Here is a 19,787-nt window from a genome sequence, read left to right on the forward strand (position 1 = left end):
ATTTAAAATTGATCTCACTCTTAATTACTAGCTTTTGGTACAATTTTAAAATGTTTTGTTACACTTTACTTGATTTCAGAATAATATCTGTTAATTTAATGGCTCATCTCTATCACTTCTGTTTTGTGTTCCATTATCTTTGCTCTAATTTCCTCCTTATTTTTAAAATAAATTTAAAGATGGCCAAAAAAGGTACCCTTTGCGTATTTCCAACTCAGGAATCTGTAATTTCTCACTTGTTTTTAAAGTTTTCTAAAAATGTCTTTACAAACAACCCCTTCTCCCATCCTATCCTCCAAAAGGTGCAGGTTACTCCAAAGCTGCCTGACCTAAGAAGTGAAAGCAGAGGTTTTAACTGAGTATAATATAAATACGTTCCGAAGTTTACAAAAAGACAGGATCATGCGAATACATGCTAGCGTTCCTTCCCTCCAGGACCTTGGACACGGCCCATGCAGACAAGGGGTCCCAAAGGTTAAGCTTTATTAGTGTCACACAGTATATCTACCTTTGTGTGCCCTGGGATAGAAACTCCACTTCACACTACCCAGGGGAGTCCCTTCATTCTTCTGCTGGGATGAGGGACTGTCTCCCTGTGAAATGGAGTTGGGGAGGAGATGGTAGGGCTCTGATCTTAGTCACGAACAGCTCCTGAACTGAGTGCTCAGCTCCACCCTACTTTTAGAGGTACCCAGTGCCACCAATTCCTGAGCCTTTGAGAATTCAGTGGTGTAATCTGGACAACTCTTGGTTTTCCTAAATGCCAGTTTAGGCTTTGGCTTCCTTGGAACTGCTAAGTCAATTACTGCATGCAACTGCATTTCACTTCCCAAAGGTTGTTGTTGATGTCACTTCTATTTCCCCTACATTTGCAGATTTATGCCTTTAAAAAAAAAATCACTTTACTGTGTTTTTTTGGTATGGGATTTGTGAGAGAAATTAAATATTATGTATTCTAGCTGTCATCTTTACTTAGAACCTAGTTTATTAATTTTTAAGTAATAGTTTTAATAGCTGTAATTCATATACCATAATAGTTACCATTTCAAAGTACACAATTTGATTGTTTTTAGCATATTCAGAGAGTTGTGCATCTATTACCACTATCTAATTTCAGAACACTTTCATCACCCCCAAAAGAATTCCATCTCTATTAGCTGTCACTCTCTGTATTCCCACAGCCCCCTGGCAACCATTGATCTACTCTCTGTGTCTATGAATTTGCTCCTTCTGGACATTTCATATAAATGGAATCACAAAATATTTGGCCTTTTGTGTTGGCTTCTTTCACTTAGCAAATGTTTTCCAGGGTTATCCATGCTGCAGTATGTGTCAGTACTTCACTCCTTTCTTTAATCACTGAATAATATTTTTATCCATTCATCAGGTGATGAATATTTCGGCTGTTTCCACTTTTGGACTATGATGAATAATGCTGCTATGAACATTCATGTACAGGTTTTTGTGTGGATATATGTCTTCATTTCCTTTGAGTCTATACCTAGGAGTGAAACTGCTGGGCCATATGCTAAGTCAATGTTGAACCTTCTGAAGAACTTCTGGACGCTCTTCAACGTGGCTGCACCATTTTACATTCCCACCAGCAGCGCACGAGGGTTTGACTGCTCCACCTCTACACCAACACTTGTCATTGTCTTTTTTATTTTAGCCATTCTAGTGTGTATGAGGGCTATTTCATCATGGCTTTGATTTGCATTTCTCTAATGACCAATGACGATAAGCATCTTTTCATGTGCTTATTGGTCATTTGTGTATCTTCTTTGGAGAAACATTTATTCAAATCCTTTGCCTATTTTAAAAATGGGCTTTAAAAAAAATTGTTGAGTTGTAAGAGTTCTTTATATTTTTGGGATACCAGTCCCTAATCAGGTATGATTTGCAAATATTTCCTCTCTTTTGTGATTTGTTTTTCACTTTCTTAATGGTGTCCTTTGAAGCACAGAACTTTTAGATTTTGAAGAAGTCTAATCTATTTTTCTTTTGTTGTTTGTGCTTTTAGCATTGTATCTATGAATTCTTTGCTAAATCCAAGGTCATGAAGATTTACCCGTATGTTTTCTTCTTAGAGTTTTATAGTTTTACCTCTTAAATTCAGGTCTTTGATCCACTTTGAGTTATATGGTCTGAGGTAAGGGTTCCACTTCAATTCTTTTGCACGTGGATGCCTGGTTATCCCAGCACTGTTGACAAGACTGTTCTGTCCCAGCTGAAACATCCTGGTACTCTTCTTAAAAATCAACTGACCATAAATGTACAAGGAAGGACCCCCCCCCAACCCCCGCAAAAAAAAACCCCAGGAATTTATTTATAAAAAATTGTGTATTTATTCTTACCTGTTTAAACTTCAGTCACCTTCAAAGTACTCTCCATTTGATGCAGTTCACCTCTCAAGACTTTTTTCCACTGCTCAAAACCGTTTTTGAACTTGTCAATTTTTACACCTTTTAGTGCTCCTACCATTTTTTGTTTCACCTCATCCACATGTGCAAAATAGTTCCCTTTGAGGACATCTTTTCACTCTGGGAAACAAAAAAAAAGGCGCTCGAGGCAAGAGCAGGTGAATAGGGAGAGTGGGTCATGCTGGTTTTGGTCAAAAACTGCTTAACACTCAGTGCAGTGTGGGCAGGTGCGCTTATAAATCACCGATCATGAAATGGGCAAATGCGCCGAGCCTTCCAAAAAAATTCACTGAAGCCAAACACAGCCTCTCACACCAATGTCAGCTGGTGCACTGATACAGATGGGTTCCTAGAACACTCAACTAATAGGGGAAGCCTGTATTACAAGCGGTTTGCCCTCCAGAAGATGGAATTCTGAGGGTTTTTTTGGGTTCCCCCTCCTGTTTATTTCTGGGCTCTCAATTCTATTCCATTGATCTACATACCTATATGTAGGTCAGTACCACACTGTCTTAATTACTGTAAATCTGTAGTATGTTTTGAGATGGGAAGTGTGAACCTTTGTTCTTCTTCATCAATATTGTTCTGGCTATTCTGTGCCCCTTGAAATTACATGTGAATTTTAGTGATTTATTTTTTTACATTTAAATCTTTGCTCCATTTAGAGCCTTGGATATATGGTGAGCCAGGTATATTGACATGATTTTAAAAACAATCTATCTTTGAAAAATCATTTTATCAGTGTTAAATATTTCTATTATACTGTAGACCTGTCTACTCTTCCACCAAATAATATAGATTTAATTATTTAGGTTAATCAATTAATTAGCTCTTAATACCCAATCAAGCAAATCCCTTCTCATTACATTTCTTCTTTTTTTTAAAGTTACATTTATTTAGTACACATTTTTTTAAAAGATCTTATTTATTTTTAGAGAGGGGAAGGAAGGGACAAAGAGAGGGAGATAAACATTAATGTGTGATTGCATCTCGTGCGCCCCCTACCGGGGACCAGGCCTGCAACCCAGGCATGTGCCTTGTACTGGGACTCGAACTGGCAACCCTTTGGCTCTTAGGCTGGCGCTCGATCCACTGAACCATACTAGCTAGAGCTCATTACATTTCTTTTATATGTAATTTCTTGGCTATTTTAATTCATTTTACTATTTAAGATAAAACTTCAAAATCACCTGTGTGTCCCTATCCCCTTCCCAGCCAGGACATTTATTACTGAAAATGCATTATATTTACAGATTAACTTTTGAAGAACCTACATCTTTACAAATATTAGGTTTGCTCATTCAGGGGCATAAAATTTTTTCCCACTTAAGTCTTTTTCTTATGTCCTTTAGCCTTAGGAGCTTTTTTTTTCCCCTCATATAGATCCTCCAAATTTATTTTGTTAAATATTAAGATCCCAAAGTAACACATATGTGAAGTTTTTAGCCCTACATATGTCTTAGGTGCATTCCATGAAATTTTATATTTTTGGTTATATTATGAATGGAATTTACTTTTTCATTTTATCTTCCCAATACACAGGAAAGCTATTGGGTGTTAAATAAACCAGTCACCACACCTATATACTTAACCTATCTAGCCCAAGAAATTCACCCAGACAAAAACAAACAAACAAAAACTCACTGGGTTTTCCAAGCAGAGAATCACATCATTGGAAAATAATGACATTTCCCTTTCCTTTCCAAATATTTTATACTTATTTCTTGTCTTGTATTATGGCATTGGCTAGAAATTGGTTCTGACTAGTAAAAATGTTTCAAGTCTGATCATATTTTACTGTTAAACATGAAAGAGGGTGATGGTTTCAGCCAGACCTGGAAGTAAGAAAGTATCTCTCTGTTCCTAGTTTACTGAAAGATATAAAGATTGGATTTTTAAATGATATCAGTGCCTTTTCAGCATGCATTCAGAAGCCAGTTTGTCCACCTACAGCTCAGTATCAGGATGAACTATCAAATACCTTTCCTAAGACTGAGCCATCCTTTCACTACTAAAGTAAATTTTACTTGGGTGCAGGTTAATTTTGATGTGTATACATCTTTTCTGATTATGACATATATGCACCTCAAAGGCAAGGAATGAATGTTATGCTTCTTTGTAACTCCTGTAAGTACCACACTATGCATAGTGCTATTTTCAACCTCCTTTATGCCTAACACTAGCCTAGGTTTGAGGGATATCAGGATGAACAAGACAGACTCATTCTATGATCTCATGGAGCTTATAGTCTTATAGTCTTATAGTTCTATGCACATAGTAATCACTGAATGAATGAGTAAAATAGGTACACTGCCCCAGGATCCCCATAAAATACCATACTCTTAATTAAGATTCCTGTAAAAAGCTACTCTTAGACAAGGCTACATAAAGAATGAAGAAAGGAAATATCGATTGTCTTTGGTCTCCCAATCTTTATCTTACTAAAACAAAACCTAAACAGGGTATCACCAGCCACCTCAGGTACCAGCTGGGGTCAAGGGGAAGTACATTTAGTGGAGACCAGGAACATAGAACTGGCCTTTGGCATTGGCAGCAAAGCCTGGTGAAGTCATCAGAATATGGGTCAAGGGAAAACATTTTAAAGAGCCTAAGAGGAAATTCAAAGGGAGGAGAGTCTCCTGGGTCTATTCTGAGGCTGCCAAGAGGCACAGACGCTCTACCCTGCCAGAGAAATAGCCAGGAAACTGCAGGAGGCACCCTGATGGACCGATCAGATTCTGCACCACTGAAGTGGTGAAAGGTGGCAGGAGGCACGTGACGGGGAAGAGCGACGATGAGACCTCAACCAGCGCCGCGGCCTCTCCTCACTGACTTCCCGATTCCAAGCCTAGGGTTCTAGTCGCCTGCTGGAATGCAGGGACTTCCGCAGGGGAAACAGCTGCTTTGGAAAGCATGCGGCAAGGGAGACCGCATCGCAGCATCGCCCCGAGCGGCGCAGCCCTGGTACAGCCGGGGATACGGGGCTGAGGCTGCAGTCCTCCAGGCCCTGGACAGGCTCATGGGCCTTCAGGACTTTGGTTTCCCCTCCTCCCAGCTTTCCTTGGGGTTTTCCCCTTGGAATTGGGTGGGTCAGCCGAGGTCCAGAGAGAAGACAAGGCTTGTTCCCCAGAGAATCTCTGTGTTCCGGAAGAAATCAAGAGGGCTCTGAGCTCCCAGCCTCTGGAGCAGGATTCCTTCCGTGATTCTGCCTCCCATTCCACAAATATGAGCACCAGAGGGCAGGGGAAGGGATATTTTGGTCTCGGCAGCAAAATGAAGAAAACATTTCTCTCAAGCCTACCCTTCTCCAACCCCCCAACATGCCCCACCTCAGACAAGAAAAAAGTTCTATGTGTACAGAGGGAAAACGGGGGAAAAGGTTCTATTTTCCTTCACAATAAAGAAAAGTCAACAGGATGTTCTCCAAAGCTACAAATATACTTTTTCAAACAGTAAATATCTCTATTAGCAGCATGATGCCAGTTGGCTAATTCTGTCTGTCTCAGTAAAACCTTTCCAAAAACACTCCTGCTCTTGTGTAATTTCTATTTACAAAAACAGTTCTTCTGCATTTTCAGTTTGCTAGGCTTCTCAATCTTTTGTTTCCCCACCCCCTCAACTGCAGAGGCAGAGACAAGAGGCAGGCCCAGATGGCAGATGGGTGGGGATCCCCTGGTCACCCCACCCCAGCAGATCCTTCGAGCCCTGCCCTCTTTGGAGAGTCCTGCACTCCCATGACAAAGAAGACTGTAAAGGAGCTAAAACCTACATGTTCTTCCCTAGTCTTCACTTGGCCTCCAGAATTTGTTTCTACTGAACGTGAATGAGCCTAAGCTTGGCTGGGGAGTCAAAAGGGCGCCGAAGTGATTCAGTCTACCCCACTTATATCTTTCTGATGTCTTTAGCTGGGTAAAGACCACAGTTCTTGGGGGAGGGGAAGGGGAGGCAAGTGACAATGCAGGGAGGGCAGTGCACCGAGTAGGCGGCAGTTGATAGTGGCTGAAATCCTGGCTCCCGGGGGAGTGGTCTGGGCCTGAGTCACTGTCTGGGCAAGAGCAGGAAGGTGGGCGAGAGGCAGCAGCTTCTGCAGGCTGGAAGGACAATCCCTTCCAGCACCCCCCCCGCCCCCCGCCGCCTTCTGTTACTCGATCCTGGGTCGTTGCCTTGTCTGGTCTGAGGCCCCTCCAAGGCTACCGCCACCTTGAAAATGAGAGAGAAAACCGAGAGCCAGGGCCAGGCAGGGCTTATGGAGAGTCAGCTGGCTCCGGCAGAGCAGCTGCTGTTGGGTGCCATGCCATCCTCCCTGAAGGGCCAGCTGGCCACAATGCCAATGGGCCAACCAAAGTTCAGCCTGGGCAAGGATGTGAGAGACCCCCATCAGAACGGGAAACGAACTGAGCTGCAAATGATCCATTCGCAGTGCCTATGTCCACAGCCTGTCCAGCCCCACCTCAGTCCTTTCCCTAAATTAGCCGGATCCAAAACCAGAGCACACAGAACACTACCCTGACTTGCCACCAGGCTGAGGAGGTATGTGTGTGTTTAAAAATAAAAGGCATGACTCTGTGACTTGGACCAGAGCAATCATCCAGCTCAGTTATGATCCCTCCTTCTCCACTGCTTCCCAGCCTGACCTCTGAAAGTAAAGACAGAATGAATCACAGAATGTTCAGTGAGATCATCCAATCAAAGTGACCATTTACTGAGTATCTGCTATGGTAGGTTTTTCTGTGCTCTGTGCTTCTGATTCATCAGCTCGTTTAAAGGGGTAGGCTCCTGTATTTCACACAAGAGACCGCATACTGGATTAGGGGATGGACTCTGGAGCCAGACTGCGTGGGTCCAAGTCCTGGCTCTGGCAACTGCCAGCTGAGACCTTGAACAAGTCATCTAACCTTCCTGTGTCTCAGTTTCCTTGTCTATATAATAGAACGATAATATGCCTTACAGGGTCACTGTCACCGTGAAGCTAAATGAGTTTAATGCTTTTAAAAAAATTATCCCGGGCAGCCCTGAGCCCTGGTTGGTGTGGCTCAGTTGTCTGGAGTGCCATTCTGTACACTGAAAGGCTGCGGGTTTGATTCCAGGCCAGGGCACACTCCTAGCATGTGGGCTGGATCCCTGGTTGGGGCATGTATGGGAGGCAACCAATCGACGTTTCTCTGTCGTGTGTGTGTGTGTGTGTGTGTGTGTGTGTGTGCGTGTGTGTCCCCGTCCCTCGTTTCTTTCTCTAAAATCAATGTACATAGTAAAACGAACAACAGAAACTGTTCCCGACATACAGTGAGCTGCCTGCAGCCTGTAAATATTTGTGGCAAAGATGGTGGTGGTATTTTGATGACGACGATCAAACTGAGGCTCGGAGAGGCGCCCTGCACAAAGCCACACCGTGGTTAAGCACGGCTGGAAGACCTGGAAGGGTCTTTTGTTTCCGGGGCGAGCAGCAGTCCCACCCCAGAATGCACCACTGCCAGGCCCACATTCCTATATTTGCCTGAAACTGAGAGGTGACTTCCTCCTGAGCAGTAAGAGGATTTGTGAAAGAAATCTGGAGGCCAATGGAGCACTTAAAGGTCAAGAAAAGAGAGGAAGGCAGGCAATTCAGAGAGGCAGCCTGAAGTTCTTGTTTTGTCTCCCCACACCCCGCCCTACACAGCTCTTTAAGAAATTCCTAATATTTGACAGACAAGTTATCACATCTTTTCATTTTAACCTGTTACGACAGGAAGAGGTAGAAAGTGGGTTTCCACATTTTATAAAGGGGAAACACAAGACGCTCTGAGGTGAAAGATGTGTCCTGCTTACTCAACAAGTCTGAGCGAAGCCGCCAATGGCCCACCTTCCACTCTGAGGGGGTCAAGGTGGCTTAGGCACAGCCAGACTCTGAGAAGCAGCAGCCCAGCTGTTCAGCTTCCGAGGCACTATCTCTGATCTCATTTTCACTTCTCTCACCCACCAGAAACCTTAAAAAGAGCTTTCACTCTTCCTTTTCCCCTCTGCTGAAGGTTTGGCTGCTAGAAAGCAGAAGGTCGAGGAGGAGGGCTGAGACAGAAACGCTCCTGAGCCCACCTCCCCCGGCCACCCCAGCTACTGGCCGCAGGACGTACTAACGCTGCGGCTGGGAACAGCGAGGTCAGCCCCGGCCCTGCTGCTGGGCCAGACCAGGCATGGCAACGTCATGAACGCTGTGAACACTCAGAGAAACTGCAGAGCATGTATGACAACGCTGCCGCACCCGCCACCTAGCGCGGTCACCTTCTCACAGGCAGCCAGTCTTTCCCTTAAGCAGTACAGCAGCCCAGGTCTGGGAAGCTCCCGAGGGCTGTGGCTGGATTCCGTCCCCTCCTCTCCCTCCTTGTTACCCTAAAAGTAAGCACTATCCTGAACGCAGTGTTTATTACTCCCATACTTTCACTATGTAAGTTTATATCTATAAGCACAATGTAGTATTGTCCAAAGGTCTAAACTTTATATAGAGAGTTCAATATCAAATGTATCACTCTGAAACTAGCTTTGTATGCTCAGCAGTAGGTTCTGAGATCTGTCCGTGCCAATACACACAGCTCCACTTCATTCCTTATACCTACATACAACGTATTTCCTTATGTAAAAAAAGATCACGCTATTTTATAGCCATTCTTTATAGGTTGGGCATCTATGAACGACGAAACAACTAACATCCTTGTGTCCTTGCACACATCTCCTGTCACACTGGCACAGGACTTTCTCCGGGTGAGGGGGCAGGTCCATCTCCAGCCGTGGGAGGTCCTGCATGAATCTCCAAAACGGCTGCCTTATTTTATAGCCCTCGCAGCCCCAGAGGTGGATGCCAGTTCCCATTGCTCCTCGTCCTCAGATACTTGGCACTGCCAGCCCTTAACACTTTTGCCAGTCTGATGACTGTGAAATGACATCTCACTGTTGGTTTAATCTGCTTTTCCCTGATTACTAACAAACTAAACATCTCAGTAGAGGCTTTTGTCTACTTGGGTTTTCAAAGTGATTGACAGCTGGCAACTCTATGGAGTCAGTTCTCATAAAGAACATGGCCAGTGTTTGCTACCGTTGCCCCTTCTGTAATTCTTATCATAACCCACGGGAAACTGCCGAATAAACAACACTGCCTCTAGCCTGGCCGAAGTCACAGGTGTTGTTAGCTTATAGTCTGAATATTTGTAATAAACTACTAGGTAAGTGTTTTCCAAACTATTTCTATGTAAAATACCTACCCCTCATTGATCATGTAAATTGCTACTCATTAGTCCATCGTAAACATGTATTAAAATTAGTTATGAAATCCATTGAAGTGACTCATTTTATAAAAAATGACTTAGAACATAATAAAAGATATCAGAGTACATTGCACATATATTGTGTGAAACGTATTTCAAGCATAAATGTGTGTGTGTGTGTGTGTGTGTGTGTGTGTGTGTGTGTTGTGATTATCAAAGGTACAACTGATTGCAAGCTGGAGTCAAAATATTCTGGAAGCCACTGCCCAGGTTAGCCTCCCTGGCCCCCATCTTTCCCTTCTCTGAGTTCTCCTCGGACCGCTGCCAAATTAATCTAACTAAATCATTGGTTCTGTCATCCTACTTTCTTGCTCAAAACCTTCAATTTTCAAAAGACTACACTCAAACTCACTCCCTCGGCATGGCACTACAGCGTGGCCCCAACTGGGGTGCCTGCTCTCAGCAACAAAGCCTCGTGCCCAAGTCGCTAGTCACCTCACCCACACTGGCCTCCTGACTGCCCGCCCGCCCCTAGTCCTCTGATGCACTCTGTCTCCACACCCCCTTCCCACTGTTCTGCGCATTCCCCACTGAAACGGTACCTACCAGGGAGGTCAAGGTTCAGTAACAATCCCAGCCTCTACTTGAAGCCTTTTTTGACGACACCACACTGACACTCAGAGACCCACTGTCATTCTGTGAGTCCCTGGCACCTTCCATACGCTGGCCGCAGACAGGCATTGATTTTTATAGCCTTTTGAAGGTCCCCCAACATTTAGCATGAGCTCTTGCACTTAAAAATGTTCAGTATTCATTAAACCAACAAATATTTATTGAACATTATCTATGTGCAAACTCTACACTGGGCTCCGTTTAATGGATTAGCCACCAAAAAATGAGTTTGGGAAAACGATTCTAATAGCTTAATTGCCAACTCTAAAGCCATCTCAACAGACTTACTTAAAGAGTGTAACACATAAGAAAACACTTTTGACTAAGAAGCTGTGGGACGTAAGATACTTGACATTCTAACTACTCCAAAATTCACAAAAAGTCCCCTCAAACAGCTAAAATAAGAATGAGGTGTTTTACATTTGTGCCCAAAGCAATGTCCCAAATACAGACTCTCAGAGCCTCCCCACAGGGTCCCCACCTTCTGGGCATTGCCACGCTCTCTAGAGGAGAGCTGGCCTGTCCAAAGTCACAGACAGAGTGAGTGGCATGGCTGCCCCAGGCAGGGAGGCCCCAAGGACGAAACAGGGGAGATGCTCTGGAAGACCTGGAGGTCACCAGTAAACAGGACTTTATCTCTCGCCTTCTGTGTGAAAATTGGCAACTTCCTATAATTCTTCCCAATCTGGTAGTGTCGTTACACCCTAGACAAGCCGAGTAACTTCCTTTGGGATCCAATCAGTTAAATGGTCTTCCACTTTGCTAATGTTCCTGTTCAAGCAGAGAGAATACTCAGAGGATGCAGGTCTTAGTTCCAGTTCTGCCAGGTATTGTCTAACTGAATTCTAATAAGTTGTCAAAGGAAGAGAGTAAGACCTGAACGCATACTTCAAAGGGTAAATGCGAGGATGAAATCAGATAATGGAAGGGGACGCAATTTGAAAAGTTAAAAGCACTATACAAATGTAAGATAGCAATGGTAATGCTAGAGGGAAAAGGGACCCACTGAGATAATGTTTGAAACTGAACGGGTGGTTCTGTCTCACCCAGCAGTCTGCCGTCCTTTCTTTACACTCCATTCATTTCGTTTTACAATTACCTATTAGGTACCTACCACGCTCAAGACAGTACGTGAACACAAAGGTGAAGCTGTAGATCCTGCTCTCCCGAAGTTTACAGGGGAGAGCGGTGCACATCTGTGATACCTGGAAGAATGGGAAGTCCTACAGCAGAAGTACCGCGGATGTAGAGGAGAAAGGAGCTGTGGGGTGTTGGGGCGGGGGGCAGGTAGGCAGGAGGGGAGAGAACAATCAGAGACAGCCTCACAGAGTCTCAGCAGCCACTTCTCCCATCAGTCAATTTAACAATGGCATTCTTAGAGGCTCTTCATTTCAGGAAGTGGCTGCGGGGATTATCCCTTCCACATTATAGCTGGAGAAAACAAGACAGAGGAAGGTTCAAAGCTTGCCAGGCCACACCGTGAGCAAGGGAACCAGAACCTGAGCTTGGCACTCTAACTCCTAGCCAGACTTCGTTGCACCAACTCTCATTTCCTTCATCTCAAACTCCTGGACATCTAGGTGTAGGACGATTTTCTCTAGTACTCCTTTCCCTTGTCACTTAAGTCTGAAATCATCCATGTGTGTGGCTCCAGGGAAGGCTATAATCAGTGGAGACGGCTCAGTCAGATTGGAGTCACCATTCTTAATTCAACTTACTTCTCCTTCCATATCTCACACACACACACACACACACACACGGACATGAAGGAGCGGGGAGAGAGAGAGAGAAGCACTGGCTTGGACAGCAATCTGAGATGTGAACCCCAAATGCCTTCTTCCTAGCAGGGCACACCACTGGACCACCTTGCTGAAAGGCAATGGGTGCACGGGTGGATGAATGGGTGAACAGATGGTGCAGGAAGGGGGCAGGTACCCACTAAACAAACAGGGGGTGGGCGGGCTGCATGCACAGAGGAAGCAGAGAACAAAGGCCTCTCACTCTTCGTGCAAAGTCCACAGTGTGCAGAGGGCATCAATATTGGACATTTCTTACTGTGACATTTTGAAAGCCCAGAACAATGGTTACCCTCTGGGGACCATGGGCTGCGTGTCCCTAGCACGTATTCAATGATAGCTGGCATATCCCATGTGCTTGGTGAACTTGACCTTGGGCATCCAACTCCCATGATGGTTCTACGTCACTCTGGTCTCTTCCCCCACTGAGAATTCCAGTCTCGGATGAATGGGTGGATTCATTCGGGGAGCAGAAAAGCCACTCCAGGAGTGAATCAGAAGGATCCAGCCTCGGTTCCCTTGCCAGCCATTGAGCCAGGAACTGAGTGCAATTGTGTGCCCAGGCGCCGGTGCTGGTCCCCTCTCAGGGAGAGGGGGTCAGGGTCCACGCAAGAGATGACGTAGAAGCCCTCTCAGGAGGAAGAGAAAGGAATCTCAGCTTGGAGGGGACAAAGCTGCCCTTTTGGTTGTGACCCTCATTCCAAGGAGGTGCCAAGATGTGCATGCACTGGTAAATTAATTCTTTTGGATAAAAATCTCAGCTTTTGCTTGACAGCTAATGGTCAATTTCAATTTTCTTCAACTTGATAGACTTTCAGAAATAGGCTGCTAGCTTTTCAGAAAAACACTTTCCGCAAGACAGGTGGAAAGACCGTGCCTCAGCTCACCCAGAGAATGCCTCTCCTTTAGTCGCCTCTGCTCTACTCTTCTGATTCGTGAAGGAAAGATGGATTTTTTTAATTGTAAACTCCAATCGAGGCAATATGAAGTATCTGCACTTTCTGCTTTTTAGTTTGAAAAATTAGGTGAGTGAACCACAGTTTCAAGATCCAGGTGGTAAGGGGACATCTACATCACAAGGTCAGGGGACCCAGGATGACACTTTCAGGAAGCAATTCCTCTAGGACGGGCAATCGCAGGACCGCCACTTCGCCCATCGCTAACTAGGCTGTAACAAGATGGGGAGGTTAGCTTTGTAAGGCCCCAGCCCTCTGTGGGCCTCCTGGAGCTAAGGTGCAGGGAAGGAGCAGCTCCTGCTGGGGCTTATTAGGGCATTGCTCGGGGCTTCCCTCCACGTGCCAGCGACTACTGTCTGGCATTTGTCCATCAATCTTCCTCTAAAAAGCAAGGGGAAGAAGGGACAGGCATTGTTTAAATTCTACATTAGAGAGCTGTCCTTGACACTGATGGACATCAGACGCTTGTGGCCAGAGCTTATAGTCTCCACTGGTGGCCAAACGTGAGCCTGCAAGAGCCCTCCCGAAGGATATTCTCTCAGCCTCGTTCACCGTAACTAGCTACTCTGCACGTCCTTGGCGTAAAGAAATGGGCCACACGTTCCCTAGCTAGTAAAACCTGCATTCCAAAAGGGCTGCTTCGTCTTGCACACCCCCTGGGGTCCATGTACTCAGGTACTCAGACAGCACACTCAGGATCCCTGAGGTTTGGGTTTGTGCACACACAGGGCCTTGGCCTGAAAGGAAGTGAGGTCCTTTGGGCACACTGAGTCTTACAACATAAGCCAACCACTACACATTCTGAAGTGTCTACTACAGCCCAGTATCGTGTAGTCCTGTAGTGACATACTTTCCAGCCCTGGAGTTGTGACTCGACTGCTCTAGGCCTCCCTGGCTTCTTCCCTCAGGGGATGACAGTTCCCACGATGCTTCAGCTTACCTATGTCTATTTCAGACTGACAGCAGAGAGTGGGTAATGGCGCTGGAAATGAGTAAGAGTAGTCCAATCCTATTGTGGGAGTGTGGGTGTGGGTGTTTAATTCTGGCCTCTTCCAAAAGAGAATAAAGTTTTGTCTTTGGAAGACTTAAATGGTGCAAAGACTAGTCATCTGAAAGTAGGTGGGTTTTGATCAGGGAACGAGGCGCAGACTACCACAGTGAGAGCCACCGGTCTGCTGGGAGCCGTGGACAGGTGCCCACGGGGCAGGAGCTCCACCTCAACGGTACGTAAAAGAGCAGGGAACAGGGAAGTCCCTCACTTCAAGCAGCTGAGAGAGGACGGGGCCGACGCCGAGGAGCTTCAAGAGTCAGCAAACGAGTCACACGCGGGAAGCCCGGCTCCACCTCCCGGCAAGTCCCACCGAGAGCTGGAGACGCCGGCAGAGCACGGGGGAAGGGCCCTCGAACGACCCTCGAACCGGGGCCAGTCGGGCCCTGCTCTGGGCAGAGGGTCCGTGCGGGCGGCGCGGGCGAGGGGACTCGAAGGACGCAGGGCAAGGCGCGTCGCCGGCCCGGGGCTCCAGCGGCCCTGCCGCGGGGCCTCACTCACCAGCTCATGGTTCCGAACCTGGCCCTGCCGCCGGCGTTCCCCACCGCAACTTGGTCCTCAGGGATCACTTCCGGATTCAGCCAGTCTCCAGGAAGTGACGTAACCCCGCCCCCTCTGCCCGGAAAAGGCGGCTGAGTGGGTGGGGCCCGGCGCTTTAACCCTTCCGCCGCCGCGGACGTCCGAGGGAGATACTTTGGATCGCGACCCTCCCGTGTTGGCTGGGGGGCTCCGGCTTCAACCCGGGGCGGGGCCAAGGAGGCTCCCTGGGCCCGTTTCCCACCTTCAACATTGACCTGTAAACTCTTCCGCTGACTACACGTGTCTCTTAACCGGGTTATTGCTTAATTTTTCTCTCTGTAAAGAGGTTTCTAATCCAGAGACAGTAACAGTGATTGTTTAGGGGCTAGGAGCCCATGGGGAGAGAGCCCGAGGGAGACATATTCGCTGTATGGTCTTTTGTCTCTTTTAAATTTTGTACCCCGTGTGTGCCGTTACCTGTTACAAGCGAATAAATGGATCTTATTCCTCCAAGATGTCACAGGGCTGGCTCTGAGTATAAATAGAATAGGCGCTTTTTAGGTCGGAATGTTCTGCAGATTTACTCAATATAAGAGGAGAAAGAGTGAGGGTCTTCCAGCTCTCCCTCTGTGCAACCCAGGTGATGTGACTGGTCCCCTTCTTCCTCCTCATTCATTTAACATATTTATTGAGCTCCTACAATGTGTTAATCACTGTGCCGACTTCGGGGATGCGTCCATGGTAAATAGAGGATGGGAAAGAACAGGGGCTCTGGCAACCTGTTAGCAGCCCCCCTCCTCCACCTCCAGCTGCCCATTGGGTTTTAGTAAAGGCTTCTGGGAGGGACCAATGCGTAAGCCAGGTCCTGAAAAGGAATCACGAGAGCCGGGTGAATCTGAGATGAGGGCTTGGGAGGGTCCAGGCAGAAGGAACTTACCTTCACTGTGAAGAGCACTGAATTCCAGGTAAGTAGCTCACTTCCCTTGAGTCTCCCAAACTCAGAATTTAGGGCCTTTGTCCCCCTCATAAGCTGTCTGGGATTATGGGACACGCTGACCTCCTCACCTCCAAGAACCTTTTTGCCTTAGAAGCCAGAGGAGCAGGAAGTGAGGCCTGTGCGTGTAACTGCTGGGCCTCCAGGGGCCTTCCCTCTGGGAATTCTTAAAATGGACTCTAGTGTTTTAAGGGCCATTGGGGAGCAGCTAAGCCAATGCACTAGATGAACTAGTATAATTTGTTCTGGCCTCCCAGGGCAGGGCAGAGGGCTCCGCCAGGGGGAGTAGGGGAGCTCAGGGGACTGCCCATAGGAGGTAGTCTCTCATTTGTGTTTTTTGTTTCCATTCTTAAGGGTCTAGAATTTGACTTGGTAGAGCAGAGGTGTCCAACATTTTGGCATCTCTGGGCCACACTGGAAGAAGAGTTGTCTTGGGCCACCCTTAAATACACAAATACTAATGAAAACTGATGAGCAAAAAAAAATTTTTTAAGTAAATTTACGATTTTTTTCTTGGGCCACATTCATAGCCATCCTGGGCCAACCCGTGGACCACAGGTTGGACACCCCTGCAGGGTTTTCTACTAGAAGGTGGGCCTCCGAACATATCACACAGAACAGCTTCATGTTACAGCTCAAGGAACAGGCCAAAATGAGCACTAAAGCAGCCTTGAAGAGTAAAGAGGACAGGGACAAGTCCCCAAAGGGCAGCCAGGGCAGAGAGTGTAGCCAAAGGGAGGGACAGTCACTGCCTTTCCCATGGTGTGATGGATGGAGGGCGAGAGTGCTGTGGGTTTTTTTTTTTTTAAAGACATACGTGCTCCAGGGTTTGGCAGGGACAGGGGCGGACCTTCCTAACACAGGGAAACCCTTTCAGCAGTTCCTCTCCCTGCGTGTCCAATGACCAGGACACAGGCAGCCCGCAGTCACTTTTGAATGCACGCGTGCTATGTAATCTTTATGAGCCTCCTGGCACTTGAGTACCTGCGGCGGGCTCTCCCACCTGCTTCTTCCTTTCTCTGTAGCCTGTCTCCCTTGGTCATTGCCCTGTAGCGCTAAAGCATTTACCAAAGTATTAGCCCAGGCAACTGCCATATCCCAGGGAAAGTCTGCTTCAGGGGTGGGGGGTAGTAGACACGTCCCACGGGGCAAAACTGATGAGCTCTAGACTAGGAGACTAGAGGTGTCCTGGGCTCTGGTTCCATCTTTGGTACCATGGCTGACCTAAGACAAGCCATCCCTCTCTGGGCCTCGGTCCTCTCACCTAGAAGATGAATGGATGGATAACTCCACCAAAGCTGGAACATTTTGATCTTTCAAGTCAATGGTCTTGTTGACTTCAGAGGCCCTCAAGAAACAGAAGAATGAGGGGAACATGTGAGGTGGGGCCTGAACAGAGAGTTAAGCCAACAGAGCAGGTCTCAGGAGTCAGCATGTTTGTAGGTGAAGCCAAACATAAATCTGGGAGGGAAGGATTCAGCCTGAGGCCCAACTGGGGCTGTGCTTCTTATCTCTAAGCCTGAATCTGTCACAAAACCAGCAGAAACTTTGAGATACTGGGAAGAATGCTGACCTCCCAGGAGTCTGTCTGGAAAGGGCCTGCTGTGGGCTGAGCTCCATCTCCTTATCTGAGGCCCATTTGTTCAGCTTGCGGTGCGCCTGAGGATGGATGGTCATGCATCCTGCCATCCCGCAGACCTGGTTTCTGTCTTTGAGCACGGCATGCCATGTAGCGTTGATGCTGGGGAGGTGAGCACAAGGAAGCTCAGACACCTCTTGTTGTCATGAAAGACTCAACTGCAGTGTTTCGAGACCCAGGCTTGGGAGTATGTCTTTTTTTTTTTTTTTTTTTGGAAGCAGAGGACAGCACCCTACAGGTTGGTCCTACCCCTTCAGGAGAGGGATGGGAAGGGAAAAAACATGGTTTCTAAGTGGAAGCTTAGAGTGGAGGCGCTTTGGGCAGAGGTGGATGCTACTGTTTGCAGGCCTGGTATATACTGCTTTCTCCCCAGAAGCCGGAGTCTGCAGTGAAAGCGTTCAGGTGGCAGAGAGCTACTCAAGGGGACGAAGCTGTTGCCAGAGGGAAAGCCACTGAAGGACCAACTGTGCCTGCAGACCCCTGACCTCTACCTGGAGCTTTTCACGCAGCGATTTGTAAGCAGGTGCGCCCAGCTGTCCTCATCTCTGGGCTTGTCATAGGTGCCCTCCTGCAGCCTCCCCCACACAGAGGCTGACCCTGTGATTCTCTAACCATGCCTACCTCTAATCCGCTGAGAGCAAGGGTCCCAGGAGCGGACCTGGGCCGTTACAGACTTCATTAGAGCCTGAGGGCTGCGAGTGGAGGGACTGAATGTGAAGGGGCCAAACCAGTGGGCTGAGCTCCCCTGCAGCCCAAAAGGCCTCTGCGTCCAGGAGGCTCCAGCAGCATAAATGAGGACCTGGACCCTCGGGTTGCTGTGTGGTTTCACCCCTCACGTCTCTCTGCTCTGGATCTGCTCAGCAGGATGTCTCAGAGCAGCAGTTGCCTGGGCAGCCATGGGCCAAGGACATGGGAGAGGAGCAAGGGTGGGAGTGGATGGGAGGTATCAGAGTTGGACTTGCCAGTGGTGGGAAGCCCACTTTGATGGCTCAAAGGCCAGGGTCAAGTGGCAATCAGAAGCTGCCACCAGCAGGGCTCTGTTGGGGCTCAGCAGGATCAGTTTCCAGCAGACAGATGTAGCAAGCGGTGGTGAGGGCCAGGAATACTATCTGGACTCTGGCTCTGCCTCCACGTAGCCTGAGGATGTCTCTTCCCTTCTTGGGGTCTCATCTTCCTTGGCTGTAGTGTAGAGTATGGGTTAGATGGCATGTGCCAACTCAGATTGCTTGCGACTGGCTGCCTGGAGTGCCGAGTTGAGGATCAGAGGAATCTGCCATTGGTGGGGAAGTTCTGTGATTGATTAGCAATGTCTGTCTCGGATGAGTAAAGGGGCTGTGATGGTATAAATTCCACTTCAGTATTTTGTGGTTATTTTTATTACGAGTTAATAATTGAGCATTTGGATGTGCCAGGCTCTATTATAAGCAGTTTGCATTTCATATTTGCAACAACTCCATGAGGTAGGTACTGCTATCATCATCGGCTTGGAGGAGCTGAAGCACAGCCAGCCAATGGTGGAAGGCAGACTCCAGTCTGGGCAAACCTGGCTTCCCCTCATGCCTTTTGCCATGATGGCATAGCACCTCTCGTTGATGATTGCTGAGGTTCCTGACAATCTATGGTTCTGTTGGGGCCCAGTGGGGTCAGATTCCAGCAGACAGATGTAGCCATCTGTCTACAGGGAATAGAGCACAGAGTGGCTGGGTTGGGTGTGGAGGGAAGGACAACATGTGACCAGCCACGGAAACCGGGAATCCCATGCTCGGCCTCATCCCGGGAACTTTTATATGCTTCCTCCAGTTTGGGGACCTCAGCCAGCAGGTGGCAGCACCTGGCAGGTGGAGGGAAAAGGGCAGGTCCCCACTTGGCATGCAGGGATGAGACAGCCCAGGTGGGGGGGAAAGCAAGAACAAATGAGGGTGTGGGAGACGGCCAGCCAAGGGTCCGCGGAGGCCAGCCTGGGCCTCAGACCCACGAGGAGCTGCCATGGCCAATGCCTTAGTTCCACCGGCAGCCTGGGCCTCTCAGCTTGCATTTCATGGTGCCTGCTGGAGGCTTTTTTTCCTCCACTCTGGGAGAATGACTAACTTAAAGGACTAAAAAAAAAGTGTTTTGATTACACTGCCTTTTTACCAACTGGGAGCATTAGTCACCGTGGATTGCTGCAGATAACGGGGAAGGCAAGCAGCGTCCCCCACCTCCCCCACCTTCTCCCCGATTAGCTCACAGAAGCAGGGAGGAGACGTGTGTGAGGGAGAATGCACCAGGGAGGGAAAACAATCCCCCTGGACAACATGTGTCCCAGCACCCATCCAGCACTGCCTGGTCGAGGCTGGGCAGTCCCCCGGGGCAGCGTGGCCCCCGCTGGGAAGGGAACGGACAGGAGGGGCACTGAGCCCAGTGCTCCTGGGCTCCGGGTTGGCTCTAGGCAGCCTGTTTCTCCAGCTGGGTCCGGGGCACACCTGGGCAGGGGGCAGTTAGGGTCAGTCAGCAGGCCACGGCTCCTGAGGT

The 19,787-nt window shown here is 47.8% G+C and overlaps 1 protein-coding gene and 1 non-coding gene across 2 annotated transcripts in view; both read right to left on the reverse strand.

Moving 5' to 3' along the window:
* BIN3 (bridging integrator 3) overlaps window positions 1-14,699 on the reverse strand; it is a 41,306-nt gene extending 26,607 nt beyond the window's left edge. The window contains exon 1 of the mRNA XM_054578976.1: window positions 14,626-14,699. Coding sequence (XP_054434951.1) covers window positions 14,626-14,633 — 8 coding nt within the window. The 5' untranslated portion in view covers window positions 14,634-14,699. The remainder of the gene's footprint in view (window positions 1-14,625) is intronic.
* A 1,752-nt stretch (window positions 14,700-16,451) lies between these two features.
* Window positions 16,452-16,581, reverse strand: LOC129075029 (small nucleolar RNA SNORA71). Its single transcript, XR_008529600.1, has one exon. It is a non-coding gene; the product is annotated as a small nucleolar RNA SNORA71 (small nucleolar RNA).
* Between the last annotated feature and the right edge of the window lie 3,206 nt (window positions 16,582-19,787).

The sequence above is a fragment of the Pteronotus mesoamericanus genome, unplaced genomic scaffold (assembly GCF_021234165.1).
Source record: "Pteronotus mesoamericanus isolate MK-2021 breed Mesoamerican mustached bat unplaced genomic scaffold, CSHL_Meso_final contig_502, whole genome shotgun sequence".
In the NCBI taxonomy this organism is placed as follows: Eukaryota; Metazoa; Chordata; class Mammalia; order Chiroptera; family Mormoopidae; genus Pteronotus; species Pteronotus mesoamericanus.